Genomic DNA, 15,924 nt, shown 5'->3' on the forward strand with positions numbered 1-15,924 from the left:
CTTATGATTTTGACAGGTTCAGTCCTCCATACGCCCACATTAAACCCGTGAAAGCAGACAACATTTAAGACAAAACCACAGAAATTCTGTGAAATTACCCAAAAAAGAAAATTACGTATTTATGTAGAGCCCCATCACTCGTCTTAGGATCACAGCAGACAAATGCAAGACTCCCAAAATGATGCCAATGTAAAATATGTAGACACAGATAGTCTACATGTATGAAAAACCTACTGAACATGCACTCAGAAGTCACTCAAAGTGCCCAAAACCTACCAGTAGCCAAGTATATGATGTGTAACAGCATATCTTTCCCCTGCACCACATCCACCGCCACATGAGTGAAGCGCACGTTGTCCTCCATGAAGTAGGGCACGGGAACCACGGGCTGGACCACCTCGTGCATCAGCAGAAACTTCTGAGCGTCCTGCAGGTTTCTTTCAGTCAGGTTCACGTAGGAGCCGGAGTCAATGGTGCCGCACTGTGGAGGTGGGGAGGACAGAAAGGACAAGGTTTGACTGACTACGTTAATAAAAGCCGGGCTCTTTGGGACGGCGGGCCACATTAATATGTGAGCTTTTGCCTGGAAATACCAGCAGAGATGGGGGGAAAAAAGGGAAGGATCGAATGATTAAATGAACAAAGCTTTAAAGTCGATTGCCGCCTCGCTGTGATAGCTTGCTATCACCACAACCTAAAGGCTTTGTAGTCAATACACCGGGGCTGATGGGAGAAGAGTGGATGAATGTTTGAGTGAGCGAGTAGTTATCTGTTTTATTAGACTCTTTCTCATATGCATATATATTGCTTGTGAGTACCACGATTGTAATGTTCCTGATTGTTCATTCAAAAATAAGCTAATATCTTAAAAAATGTTTTCATCTTCAGAGCTTCATTATTGCCTTTCATATTACACACAAAAAACATATTCTCTCATGGTGCAATACCCTTCAAACAAAGTACCAGAAAAAGTATTAAAATGTTCGGATCTGCCTGAAAAACAGTCATGTCGTAATAACATAAGTATCTCATATAAATAGGCAGACTTCATTGTCACAGATTAATTTGGTTTTATCAGGCGCTGGCTCGCCGTCCTCATTCCGCGTCCCAGCAGAGCATTTCCACCTGGAGTGGAGTCGGTGCCACAGCTCTTTGTTATAACGTCTAATATCTAATATGTACGATATTTCGCTTACTGCTTTTATTAAAATGAGTTCAATAAAGTGAACGCTCCCCAAATGGGAATAAAAAGAGGGAAGGGGAGTTGAAAACATGGTTTGTATTTTTGTGAGTTTCTGTGTTTTTTAACAATAAAACTGTTAATTTCTTTTGTTTTAATGGCACGATTTTTTACTAAACTTCTTTAGCTTCTTGAGGGATGCAAAACGTGAAATTATCTTTGGCTTTCCAAGCTGAAAGATGTTTCAACGAGCACTACATAGAATATCATACCGCTGATAGAGGCAGGCTTTTTCATTATGGCACACTGTAGCACTGACAGCGTGCTAAAAACTAACTGCCAGGAATAAACAGTGTATTGTTCTATGGCATGTTGTCGCAGTCCAGTGAAAATCTCCAAATTGTAAAGGATTAAGTTACAAAATGTGAGAACAGGGCACCTCTTGAATTCATACACAGTACAAATAAGGGGCGGCATACAGAGTAACTGCTAACTGCTGCTAGCTAATTAGCTAAATTAGCCACGCAGGTAGTGGTCACAACATCAGAACTCTTATTCACATTCTGTTAATAATTTTAGTTGAATGAATTTTTAGTTTGAATGAATCAAACTCAGATACTTACATAATACACTCCGTCTTTGACCAAATAAACCATTTAAAAGAACTTTTTAGTTTATTGTAAGTGTTTAATCTCTAAGATGAAAACAGGCTGTGTATTTAATGAAAATCTGACATTCTGGAGATACGAGGTCTCCCCAGGACAGCTACAACATTCATGCTTTTTAATGTAGTGCCTTTTTTTCCACCAAGCGAAATGGAGCAAAGTGAGGTTTAAAGCCAGCCCAGCTGAGGCAGTGCTGGATGACTGAAGCTAACCATGCATGTCCTTCTCAGTAAAAGAGGTCACCGGCTGGGGTCAGGACTGTGGATTGAGGCGCCTTCCACAAAGAATAGACCTGCTCCAAGACGTAGAGCGGCGGGGAAAACAAAAATAAGCCGAGCACGACAATTACACTAACCCAAATGAAGGGTGCTGTTTTTGTTTTGTAGCGCAGATGTGCTGCACGGATTGTGCTCCGGGCCAGCCTCACAGTAGTTAGCTGAGACTGGACCTTGGGTGGTGATTAGTTCCCGCCAACTAACTTTTGTAGCAGCAGCACCACGGACACTTAATACAGATCAATCTGGCCTTCCCTGGGCTGACAGATGAGAAACATAGTGGGCTTCCCCTGGATGGGCAACGGATCAGCACCCTCGCCACATCAGGAGATGAGATATTAAAGGCCTGAAGCACGGGGAAACGCAACAGTGTGTGTATGTGCCTTGAATGCGGAGCCTGTGTGTGGGCTATATAATAACACATACGTCTAAGGTTTCCCTCTGGGGTTTGTCCTTGCATTGCGAGCATGTGTGTGAATCCCAGAGTGTCCGCATGATTGTGTTCCTGCCACAGTGAGACAAAGTTAGGCACTGACCAGCGAGGGTCTATGACATCTGTGAATGTACCAAGAGATGGATGTGGTGATTTCCTCAGAACAGTCAAGGTGAGGGACATCATTTGGCTGAGGGCCCATCCAACACTCAGCTGTCCCGCTCATCATCAGCACACTGTGCTCTGCCAGGGTGATAAGTGCCACTGCGAAATATGGTTGCATTACGGCATTTTTCTTTTTTTTCTTTTTATTCTTCTGTCTTTTTTTTTTTGCCAAATGGGCTTTTGTTTAAAAACTCGCACCATGTTATTTAGCATTTAAAAGCATCCTGGTAACATCTGATTATAATATTTTGTCAGTTTTGGCTCAAATTGCTCAGAAAAAGTGTTGAACAGAATGTGCAGAAAGCTGACAGCTCTTTCAAGATAACAAAAACTTTCCATCCCCACTTGGCTCGGACTCCGACTCAACATATTTTCCTACATATGGATCTTAACAATGGATTGGGGTTTTTTACAGTAAGCAATTACAGTATGACAGAAAACCTATACAAAACGAAGACAGTATTAGCTCCAAACGCCTAACGAACATGACTCATTGGCTGAACAAAAAAACAGCGGGATCAATCTGTGTGGTTCAAATAAATGGGGAGATTTTCTCTGCAGACACACAGGGAATTAAGCTCTCAATCAATGATCAGTGTGAGGGTTGACTGATGAGTTCACAGTCATAATTATCCCTATTTGGCAGCGATGAGCCACCCTCTATTTTCGCAGGCGTATTTGTACAGTAGATACGTGCCAGTGGCTGGGGGGCTTTTTATGGGCGGCCGGTCTGTCCGTAGGTGTGTGTTTGTGCATGTGTGTAGGTGTGTGCACAAAAAAATAAAAGAAAAAAAGTGCAGGCCATAAATCCTGCGCTCGTAAATCTAATCCTCCAACATTGACAAATGCTTGATGAAGATGTCACTGAAAGCTAGATAAAGTGTGCATCGGTCCAGCAGTGAGGAGCAGCTATTGTGCCGGAGCTTAAATGGAGGGATGTGGATGGAGAGGAGGAACTGATCCCGGTTTATACTAAAGGAACACAGCCTTATGGTATATAGGGGCCTCTCAGTGATGTACCTACAGTATGCAGAGCAGGGTAAACCTGTGGTCAGCACTGACCGAATAGAGGAAATTGGTTTCCTTGACAGTAATTTTGTATACACGTAGATAAACACATGACAGCAGCGAGGCACGTTACACATTCATGAGTATGTATATGTGTTCTTCTCTGTGAACTGTCACAGCTAGCACTTTTCTGCATGAGCATGTCATTATAGATAATGTGTGTGCAACTTCTCGATACCAGGCGTGGCGAACGCTCGCTCGTCTGCTCGCTTGACGGAAACACGATCGAGGGGCCCACGGTGTGGAAGAGAGACGCGTGTCACCCATTGGCAGCCAGACCTCAGAGGGAATTCAATCCCTCATGGAGAGCTGCGTGGATTAGCTCCCTCGCTATCTCCTAAGCCTGCGACAACTGAGAGCCACTTCTGCTAATAAAACATTCCCTCTGTGTCGTCAGCACAGAGCAGAGCCTAAAACCGGGATGAGCTGCCCCGGCACTGCTCGGTTTTTCCCCCTCCGGCTTTTAGGATGGAGTGTAAATACAAAGTGGCCCTTGGGCAAAACAAGGACAGTTTATTAGAAAGGGACTACAGTTCACCGAACGAGGCCATGAAACATCTTTAAGGAATGACTGTGCCAGTGTAAAAATCACCAGATTTTATAACGAGCAGTCGTAAACGTGTGCTCATGAGGAGAAAAGCGGGATGATGGAAAGCGGGAGGAAATTAATGAGAGTGAAGAGCTTGCCGGGACTCTGAGAAGGGCTCATCAGGGTGAACACACATTCACTATCAGGACACGACCACATGCATACATTTCCTTAGGCACGCACGCAGCCACACATACTGCTACACTGATTGGACAGTATGTTGGGCCCAAAACACCTCAAGCATGAACAAAAGATCATTAAGGATTAGCTTTGAACTTTAACGCACATACACACTTCACAAACTGGGGCGTCTGTAGTGATGCCAGTGTTGGTCTAGTGCCCACAGAGGTTTGACATTTTTGTTTGTTTTTTTTTTTTTTCCTGGAAAATAAAATGTGAAACAACAGCTAACTTTCAGTTTGTCCAGTATTTTACCTGGACATTCCCATCAGACTCAGCTGTATCCTGTGTTGGTACAATCGATAGCCATCATCATGTCAAAATTTCAGTATGTGGGTTGGGCATTCCCATTGACCACAGCTTTGCTTTGTGTTTAGGGTTAGTAAGCGAACGTTAGCATGGTACAATACTGAACTAATGTATTGAACATGGCATACATCATACCTGCTCAACAGCAAGTTGGCATTTTTAGCATGTTAGCAAGCTGGTGTTAGCGTTTAGCTGAAAGCACCACACCCTCTCACAGAGCTGCGAGCAAGGCTGTCGACTTTTATGTGTCAGATTTGTGTGCTGGGTACCTCATCAGAAGGGTAATGAAAAAAATGGGAAGGAAATGAGCTGCTCTCTGAGGACCATCTACAACTCTTGACAACTGAAATGCTAAAATAACCAGGCTGAAGCAGAATGCATGGTGGAAACATTACATTTGTCTTGTTCTGATGTTTTTGGTGTCTTCAAATAAAAAGAGAACAAACAGAGCAGGCTCTTCAGTATGGTTTTGTTACCTGAAAGTCCGGGTTGGGGTTGGGGTAGGGCAGCCACGCTGACCGCGAGTTCTCCTGGTACTTGAAGGGCCCGTTGAAAACCTGTGATATGGCGCTAAGATTGAAGGCACACACCGCAGATGCAGCAATGCTGTTTCTGAAAGACGGACACAGGGAAGAGAGAGACCCAACAAAAAGGAGAAGAGGATGCAGGGGATTGTGGATGAGGGAGGGAGAAACAGAGCGAAGTATTAGAGGAAAGAAATTCATAAAGTTTGGTATTTGTAAAGCTGACCTCTGTATGTTTGTGTTGCTCCCAGCCAACAATACAAATCAAACACCGGACAGAAAGACTCAGCCGGTGGCGTAAGTGATCGTCATTATTGGATTATAAATCCAGGAATAGGACACAATTAAGCTGTTCGGCTTGTCTGATTAACTGTACAGATCTCGGGCCTGAAATACAGCTTTGACTTTTTAAGCTGTCAGTTTCAACAAGTCCCGTTCTCCTCCCTCCATGGAGAAAGTAAAGAATGGGAGTATTAACTCTCAACTCAAACTGTGAGACTTGGGCGATGTGAATTATAATCCAATGCGGCTGTTCATTAAACTCTGTGCCTGCAGGGGGATATGTTTCCAATACCCTTCAAAAGACTTCTTTTTCAGCAATGTGCAGGCATTGACCATAAAGAATAGATTAGTCAGCTTTTAATAACGGTCTGTGCGTACGTGTAGCTACTTGTGTGTGTGTGTTTGTGAGTGAGATGGAGAGACAAAAAGAGGAAAGGGTGTTTGTGAAAGAAATGTTTTTCATACTTAGATGCAGCCCATATCTTACACAGTGCAGTGTACACTTTTCATACATGGATATAAGCTTCTTTCATGGGATTTAAACATGAGATGGGACTAGAATAAGTGGTCCTGTTTGGAGGCTAGTTTGAGGCTTTATGGGAGGAGATTTCTCCTGGAAATTCAATTTAAGCTGCGGTTGTAAACAGGCCATGTAAACATCATTGTCACATATCAGTCAGTTTTATATACTCAGTGTGCGTGGCATGAAAAGGTCACATGTCAAGATAATGCAGCTGCCGCTGAAGTGCTTTTGTTTACACAAATGACAACGTGATGTGAGAAACATACTGAATTATACATGAAGCTATTCTGCGGGTGCATTAAAAAGAACAAAGAATAAAAGATGAATCTGATGATAGGTGTTGATATTTTTCATCTGATCTCAAGACGCAGTGAGCTAGATCTCACTTCGGTTCATCCTTCCAAATGCAAATTAGATTTACTTTTAAATATACCAACGGAGCTGGGGTGATCGTGGAAAATAGCTTTTAAAAACACCTAAAATCGAATTCAAATGACTTGATAATTGACTTAATTTGATTATTTACAAAGGGTGTATTTCTTTCAAATGAACTGTATGCAAATTACAATGGAGAATGAAAATAATAAGCACTTAGGGGACACAGAACAATTTGTGAAACATTCGCATAACAATCACTTGAGGAAGAAAAAGAAACACTATTTTTTTTGGAAACGCAAAGTTGAAATGTGTTGTGTGTGAAAACATATAAATATATGTATACATCAAAATATGTATGTAACATTATAATTGAAACATACTTCGCAAAACCTCTGTCTTGTTCAAGTATGTAGCTACGCAGCTAAACATGGTGAGGGTTAGGGTAAATTACATTAGAGAAGCACAAGGACTAATTTCTTTTTATCCACTTCATCTACGTGGATCATAAACTGGTGGAGGATGCAGAGTTTTTGTCTGTGACTCATGTTTTAGATGTCCATATCATGCATGTAGCCATCAGGCTCCTGTTTTAAAATATCAGCAGAAGAGTGCTTTTTCAAACGACTCATGGAGCTAACCTTTGAGAAAACAAAGACCCATTGTTTCAAAAATGACTCAGACTATATCTATTTATTTATTTATTCATTTTTGTAAACTTCATATTGTGTGAAAAAGTTTGAAGGGTGGAGAAACTGCAACGGAGTGTGTCTGCCTTTTATTATAATTTCAGCTCTGTTGGAACAATGTTGTGTTTTTTGAGAAGGAATAATATATTTTAATATCATTCCTATGATCCATGCGTCCAGTGTTTCCCAGGGTTATAAGGCACATAATGAGAACATGACAAAGGATTCTATGTTCCATGGGTCCTAGGTTTGCTAGTAACTGCTAGCTGAGGGTTATTTGACTTGAACACAATAGGAAGGTCAATGTGTGTTAGAACACTGGAACATAGGACCCTCAAAGCTCAGGACCATGGTAACATACCATTCTGGGAACGTAGGGAACTAGGATCAGGGTACCCTGGTGACACAGGGCCCTGACGACATAGCACCCTGGTAACTCAGGACCCTGAGAATATAACACGCTGGGAACATAGGAACCTTAGGAACACAGGAGGTTGAGAACTTAGGACCCTAGGAACACAGGACCCTGGGAAAATTAGGAACCTGGGAATATGGGACCCTGGGAACATAAGAACCTGTGAACAGAAGAATCTGGAAACTTGGACCTTGTGAACACATGGCTCTGGAAACATAGAAACTTGGGAACATAGACTCCTGGGACCATAGGACCTTGAGAACTTAGGACACAGTGAACATAAATCCCTTGGAACACCCATTATTATCATTGTACTTTTGTAAAATCTCATGTTACTCACACGTTGGTAGTGAAAATGCCATAGAGTAGCTCCAGCTCAGGCAGGTAAAATGTTCCCTGAAGCTCGTTATAGTTAAAGGGGATTTCTCCTGGCCGGGAGCAGTTCAGCCTGGCCTTCATGAAGGTGGTCCACGTGTCCTCCAGGAGGAAGCGGCCGCCGATGTCGTTCTTACAGACGCGGCCCGCTCGGGAGAACACCGTCCGGCCACAGTCGTGCTCCACCGCGTTCTCCCGGAAGAAGAAGTACGTGAAATTGCCGATATCATAGGAGGAGACGAAGTTCGGCTCTGCGGAAGGAGAGGCAATGAGAGACGAGGAAAGTGAGTGGGAGAGAAATGACGAGGAGAGAAAAATCTGAAGAAAGCAATGAGTAAGATGAAGTGCAAGAGAGCGGAAGAAGAAATACCCAAAGAACAATATTTAAGGCTGTGGGAGTGAGAAGGAGTGGGAGCGCGACTGGGTATGTGTTATGACTGATTGACTCACAGCGTGTGCGAGCGTGAGGCCCACACAACAGCAGGTGATCAGGATTAATAACTACAGGCTATGTTATTAATGGCGTTGTGCTGTAATAAGAAAACCCATTTTTCACTCGCCGAACCTAAAGGTTAGGATGAGAAATGACCAAAACAGGTGTAGCGTAATAGCTCTCGCCCTATCTGAAACACGCGACCTCCACGACACTGTCACGGCGACGGCGTTCATCTTTATGTATGACATTATTGGATCTAAACCGCACACTTTATTCTCGCTGACAGTGATTTAATTCACCTTTAAATGAAAGTGTTCCCCCTCCTCCTCATTTCAGCCCTCCTCTCCCCCCTGCACCTTCGGAGGGCAGCGTGCGGGGAGACAGAGGGAGAAAAATCAATTCGCCATAAAATTAGTTATTAAACCTTTTCCCAGGAGGTGGCTGTGAAAGCGATGTATATGGTGGCTTTTAATTTATTTTTTCAATCTCGCTTAAATGTGAATCAGATAAAAGTCGCTTGCTGACAAGATACTGATTGACCCGCTCCTCTCTAGGCTGGACACCTTAAGCCTTCTGATGTTCTCCAGTCTGCAGCCGGGGAGGTTTATGCTTGAAGTGGGTCCAAGCTTTCAGGAGGGGGGAGAAGACATTGATTTCTGAAGAATTCACAATTTTCATGCTCTTTAAAGAAAGGGCTGAGATAAATACGAGTTTCTAGTTGCTTAGTAACTTTAGAAATAATTGTTTTGACTGACACAAAGGCAACAGAACAATTACGAGGAGGGCTTTTCTTTTTCCAAGAACTTGCTCGGCTACTTTGCGCAGCACAGTGGTGATTTGAGTGGGAATACAGTTCTTCAACTGAGGGAGACACATTCCAACTCCCATGTTATATAAGCATCTGCCGTGCCTTAAGTTTTCTTAAGCAAAAAACAGTGAATCCCCACCAGCTGCAGCTCCTATGTTCAAATAGCTGTGACGGGGGGAAAGAAAAAAAAAAAGGTGGTTTTCTCCTTCATTTTGTCTCTCGCTGTTTAAAACGCCCATTTATCTTTATGTAACGACTCTTACACACATTTACATAAACCGTGACTTTCCTACCGTTCAGCCACTTTGAGTTGTACTGTGCGGTGCGCAGCGGTGGCAGGCCGCCCAGGCTGCGGTAGATGGCGGGGTCTCGCCCGGAGAAGTCCATGGCCGTGGCAGCGTAAAGCTCCCCGCTGGAGGTGATGAGAGCAGTGGAGTTGTGGAGGGGGTTGTAGGGACACCTGGCCATCCCGCTGATCTGATCATGGATCTCTGTCAAATTTGTCAGCTGCAGCACAGAAAAAAAAAGAAGAGGATGAGTTAGGGGACGAAAGTGGCAGGTTTATAATTGAAAGAGAGAAAAAAAAGTGGGCATCAACAAGACGTGAACGGTGCCCGGAAAATGATTTGGATTAGAGTATCCCTTGAGTTAAGAGATGAAAAACATTAGATGTAATGTACTCGGGCATTTTCTTGTTATTTCTAAATAATGGATCATTGCAAAAAAAAACAAAAAAACAAAAAAAAACCTGCATGAAAAATATACAACAGGGTATCAAAGGGCAACATTAAAATGCAAACCAGAGAAGGCTGGTAATGTTTTGTTTGTTCCTGCCAATATGCAAATGGTGCAGGCTAAAAAAATGAAAAAAAAGAAGAGAAAAAAAGAAATCTCATTATGTTTTGTTTGGTTTACATCTACTGAGAAACACAATAATATATATAAGAAAAAAACCTTCAGGAGCAGGAAACATAATCAGAGAAGGCATTTCGAATCATTAGCAGCATAAAACACACAAATGGAGCAGCTGCTTGAAGTCCAATGTTAAGAAACCACCTGCTCACACAAATAAATCCTTAAAGTGGCTCCTTAACTTAAGTTCCTCTTGGCTGCAGTGTTTCCTCCGCTTTGGTTGCTCTTGTCTCTACAGGACAACCAGCTGTTCCTCTCGTTATAACGTTATTATACCACAACTTTGAGGAGCCTCTCTGAGATCAAAAGAGGCTTGATGCAGTCTTCCCTCGCTTTTCTGCCTTTGAAAACGAGGCCAAATCCGGCTCCCCGCTTTTTAAAAATACTTTACAGCATGACCCTGGCTTAGCCCTGACACACTGCACTGGTTCCTAGTTTAAAAAAATAAAAAATAAAAAATAAAAAAATAAAATACAAGCCATAGCTCAGTGACTCAGCCTTGAATGCCAAAAAGGAGTGATGCATTTTACAAATCCGAGACCTAATTATATTTTATGGTGCAAAAGTAAACACAGTGTGTGTGTGTGTGTGTGTGTGTGTGTGTGTGTGTGTGTGTGTGTGTGGGGGGGGAATTATCTTTAGGATTGCGCTTCCATCCAAGTTCATCTAAATTCCGAGGGCACGTGCATGTTGCAAAGAAAAACAGATTGAACAGATATTTAAGAAGATTCTGTTTGCAATTACTTTTCCATCAATCAGAGTTGCAAATTTATTTGACTCCCTGCTGCTTGCAGAGGCCCCTCAGGCGGCAGCGTCAGTGTCGGCAGCGGTGGAACAAGTCTTAAAAGATTCACGGCTCAGTCTCTCCTCTCACTGACTAGATAATCTGCGGACAGCACTTGGAGGCCGGACTTCGATCAGCCGCGTGTGTTCAGGCGACTTCTTCAGCCAATTTCCTTGGAGCTGGTCGATTTGGATCAAGGGTTCTGTTAACTCCTGCCACCTTTGCTCTGCCCGAAACGCAACAAAACAGAGCAGCTCTGTCTGGGCTCTGCCGGCCTGGGATGAAAGCCCGGTATTGACGGGATTCGTTCATTGGGCCGGAATAGCCGCCTTTAGGTCAATCGGGTCATTGAGAAAAACAAGGGGAGGATTGCTAAATAGATGGGCCGCGGTGCATCCGCTGCATTTTTTAAGACAGGGACTGAAAGTCGTCTCTATGGTGCACCCAGCAGCTGTGCGAGCAGGACACTAAAGTGACTTTGAGTCCTTCTGATGGAAACTTTTCTTTAGTAAGGAACAGCTAACAGCTCAGACAGACTGCTGTGATATCCAGTTGGTTGCTAATCACGCCACTACAGAGACACTATTGTGGCTTTGAGAAAATATCTAACTGCCCCACTATGACAGGAAATCTAGACACAAGCTTTTAATAAGCGCAACACATCCTAGAAGCTACCTGTCGTGTGAGTGTGAACAGAATTAAGGAGTTGTCACCATCGGTTCTGTTATTGTACGTAACTTCTTTGCCTTCGACAAACTTCTCCAATCTGATCATGAGCAGCGCTCGCATCATCATAACAATACAACAGTTTTGAGAAATGCACTTATTTGCTTTCCTGCCAAGAGTAAGATGAGAAGATGATGCCACTCTCATGTCTGCAGGCTAAATATGAAGCTAGCCAGTGGCTGATTAGCCTAGTTTCCATTGGACAGAGCCAGGGCCGGTGCTTTTCTGTTTACAGTCTTCATGCTATGCTAAGCTAGCATGGAGAACAAACATGAGAGTCATATCAATCTCCTCTCTGGTCTAACTCTTGGCAAGAAAGTGAAAACTTGAATTTCCAGAGTTGTTGAACTTTTCATTCAATATCATCACAGAAGCAATTAGTTTGTAACAGTCACAGCAGTCACAGAGTTACGTGGAATCAACAAATTTCTTCTTTTGTCAGATCGAGCCGTGAATGTTACTTTTCAAAACACATAGTTAACACTGGTGGTCCAACCCATCTGACATTTCTGCTGTGCTTAATGTGTAGCTATGCTTATGTCTTTCACACCTACGCCGCGGTGACATCCTAGGCTTGCTGCTAATTCGGAGGAAAATCAAGCAGTTTATTTCTGTGAACCAAAAATGAAAGTAAGGTCACAAAACTAATGTCACTTATGAGCTATGAAGGATTCAAACAGATGCTTTGAGATGTGCACACTTTGAAATAGCATCATGAATACTGCAATCAAATTGTACTTTAGCCAGTGTGTGATGCAGGAGTATTCTACCCCTGTGGAAGTTACTGTAAACAAATATTGTGATTGTTTTTTGCATTATCTTATCTAAATGATGTTGCTAATTGGAGGATCGATCTATCTATCTATCTATCTATCTATCTATCTATCTATCTATCTATCTATCTATCTATCTATCTATCTATCTATCTATCTAGATACATATAGATACATTTATACAGCATTCCAGAGCCGGTTGCAATCAATATGTTCTTTTTTAATGATTTTTGCGAAGATGCTGTCTGTCTTGCTTCTCTCCTCATTAATAACTTATCACACATTAAACTTTTTTTTTTTTTTTTTTTTTTTAATTCTATCATCACCATGACCACTCTCATTATCAGCATCATCAGAGTCACCATCAGGGGCAGCGCTGCTAAAAAGTCAGCCAAATTAACAGCTGTTTAATCTGTAACCTCCGAGCACTTATTAATCTAATACAGCATTCTGCCCCTTCTCTGTTCATCCATCACGGCTGGTAGTAAATCTGTCGGAGCGTGTTTCCACTGCCGTTGCTGTGACCACTGTTTCACATTACCAGACGTTCAGTGGGTAAATATGACAGTGCCTGATGAAATACTGCTATAATAATGTCATGACATTTCAACTATATGTATTTTCGCAGCGGTAAACAGTCATTATGAGCCTGTGACCTTTGGATGCAGGGCTTTTGGACAAAAACAAATGTCATCATAATAGTAAATTCCTGCCGTCTCCTCCTCTGAAATCCCACAAAGTAGACGCAGATATTTGATACGTTCTCAGGTGAGCACGCAACTCGTGACATTTCATTTTCTGTGCTTAACTTCAGCGGGCACTTGTCACCAACAATGGCAGATACAAAAAAGTTTGGTAGTTGACACTTTATTTACTGAGAAACATGGTTATTAGCACCAGACGCTTTTGTAATAAAAAAAAAGAGGGTGACAGCGAGTCACGCACGAAAAATAAAGATGTTTCAAGAGCCTGCTGACACACAATAGCAATTCAAACTGAAAAATCTCACTAGATATCTCTTTAAAATGTGGGATAAAAAGCTTAAAAGGAAATTGCAGATGCATGAGAGATGGGGGAGTGAAAATATCAGAGCGCGCTAGAATTAAGTATAGAAGAAAAGGCAGCACGATTTGACACAAAGAATAGAAGCTAGAATGCTGCATCGACTTTAGAAAGAGGGCACAGCAGCAAAGATGAGACGAGGATGTGTTTACTTGTAGGCCGACGCCAAGATCATCAGGAGTAATGAGCTTAAGGCGATATTTTGATTGCGACGTTTAACGAGATAGAGGTAACAAGACTTCTCCAATGAGCGGGCTTAATAAGATTCATCTTGTAATTAGTCTACATCCCTGACTGCACAACAAAGGAGGTGAGAAACAGCCACAGGAGCCGCCTACAGTAAATCCCGCCGTATCAACGTCACGACTCAGTCACACCTCGATTAAATGCGTTGATCAACTTTGACCTTTCCTTCTGACATTGTCAATTCAATCAATGATGCTTCAGCTTACACACTGGTGGTGTTTAACAGGCTTACCCAGCCTGAAAGATTGCAGCTATTCAAGGATAACGAGTTATTAAGACGTGCTCCTGCGGCAACAGGATGTCTTGTAGAGATGTGTAGTGAGCAACGACAGATGTTATACATATAACATAGAAAGAAACTGAGCAACCACGGCTGCTCTCGACTTCTATAGCAGCTACACAGCAATGTGAATGGGGATTTGCACCACGTGTTTTACTCTAGCCTTTTAAAAAAACCATGAAGCTGTAAGGCTCGGTGAGGAATAACACCACTGAAAAATCTGTAAAAGGCCTATCCATTTGTTTGATCTGTCACTACTGTTAAGTTTCTGACAAAACAGCAGCCTACTTAATCACTGCAAATGCAATTAATGTCCAAAACTTTTTGACAGTTTACTTTTAGCATTCTACCTGTAAATTATTTGATGTGAGATGACAGATCTGGGATACTGATAAACTTTGTGTAAAAGTAGCATAAGCAGAAAAAAATTATTCATTCTGAAAAATGACTTGGTGACTTCTGTTGAACAGCAGTAGCTATTGAAAGTTTGCACATCTTAGCTCCCATTTCGTGACCATAAACTAAAGATTATACTGCAGCAAGTAAGGGGGAAGCGCCTAACCAACTGTATGATGAAGAACATGTTATGTATTCTTTTAAAACTGGCAAAGGCTGGGGCATCAATGTGTGTCTATCGCCCGGGGAGGGGCCTGCTGACTTTACTTTGACCAAACAAGAGTATTTACATGTCAGTTCAAATAGAAACATAATCCTAAACTGGGGTTGAAAATAATCAGCATTCAAAATGGAAAGTCTGCTGCTGTTCGTACCGTTCGGTTGGTGCAGATGGGGGTGAAGGCGTTGGTTCCGCAGGTAAACAGCCTGTTCCCATTCACCAGCAGCACCCTGATGTAGTTCTGGCACTCCTCCTGTGAAAACACACCGGCAAACACACATATCATGGTTAGCGGCTAGCAGCAGCAGTGGCGCCATTATCTACCCATTGACAAGCAGCAGCATTAGGCAGAGGGACAAAATTACACTTTATGCCAATAGATGAGACAAACACCTGCAAACCACGGGAGGGCTACTCTCAAACGTGGCCAAGCTTGACAGAGTCAAATCAAGGCTAATGCCCACACGGCTTAGCCATGTCACATCTTAATTCAGCGGGGACCAGATTTGGAGAGGGATCTGAATGAGGTGGAGAACAGATAAATGCAGCGGGAGTGGGAGAGGACCACTCAGGATTAGTCGAGAAAATTGCCTCGGCTTTGTTGACTAGTCAAAAAGTGAAATGAAAGTGTAGCCTCTCACACGCTTCATCCGAGCATGTTTTCTCCCCACATTAATCAATCCGAGCCACTTTTCTTTAAATTATAGTGAAGCACATGCTCACCACTATTTTCTTGGCTCGCTCCTCCGCTGAGGTTTTGGCCTGGATTTTCTAGTAAACCACTCTGCACTTGGTTAAAAAGCACACAACAAATAAAGCAGGACAGACGGAGTGAATGATTGACTGGATGATTGATCGCGGGCGAGTGTTATGAACTCGCAACATTGCTGTCAGGCCTCGCTGAGGATTTCCATCAACAGAGCTCAAAGGCAACAACAACAGCAGTCGGTATTCATGTCAGAGAGTGGCATTTGTTTTTGTCCTAGGAAGCGGTAATAAACTCATAGGGTCCCCTCCATCTGAAAGGGTCCACGGCTGGGTTGGTGAGGGCCCCTCGTAGAAATTTAAAACCCTGTAAATCTGCTATTGTCTGAGGCACTTGAGGTGCCCAGGGCGAGCTCCGCTCCCCTCTCCTCCCCCCTCTCAAGGGCCTGATTTAGGAGTGGAGGGCACTGTAGGAGAGATGAAGGGAGGAAGGAGGGAAGGGATTTTATTTCACCCTATCAAGATGGAG

The 15,924-nt window shown here is 42.9% G+C and overlaps 1 protein-coding gene across 2 annotated transcripts in view; it reads right to left on the minus strand.

Moving 5' to 3' along the window:
- sema5a (sema domain, seven thrombospondin repeats (type 1 and type 1-like), transmembrane domain (TM) and short cytoplasmic domain, (semaphorin) 5A) overlaps positions 1-15,924 on the minus strand; it is a 129,697-nt gene that overhangs the window by 53,546 nt on the left and 60,227 nt on the right. For both annotated transcript variants that reach the window (XR_005071605.1, XM_037079862.1), the window contains exons 6-10: positions 14,845-14,943; positions 9,585-9,798; positions 8,013-8,298; positions 5,341-5,476; positions 277-481 (exon numbers count right to left, since the gene is read on the minus strand). Coding sequence is in view for 1 of the 2 variants with exons in the window: in XM_037079862.1 (XP_036935757.1) it covers positions 277-481; positions 5,341-5,476; positions 8,013-8,298; positions 9,585-9,798; positions 14,845-14,943 (940 nt within the window). In the remaining variant the exon portion in view is untranslated. The remainder of the gene's footprint in view (positions 1-276; positions 482-5,340; positions 5,477-8,012; positions 8,299-9,584; positions 9,799-14,844; positions 14,944-15,924) is intronic.

This window comes from Acanthopagrus latus, chromosome 19 (genome assembly GCF_904848185.1).
Source record: "Acanthopagrus latus isolate v.2019 chromosome 19, fAcaLat1.1, whole genome shotgun sequence".
NCBI classification, from domain to species: Eukaryota; Metazoa; Chordata; class Actinopteri; order Spariformes; family Sparidae; genus Acanthopagrus; species Acanthopagrus latus.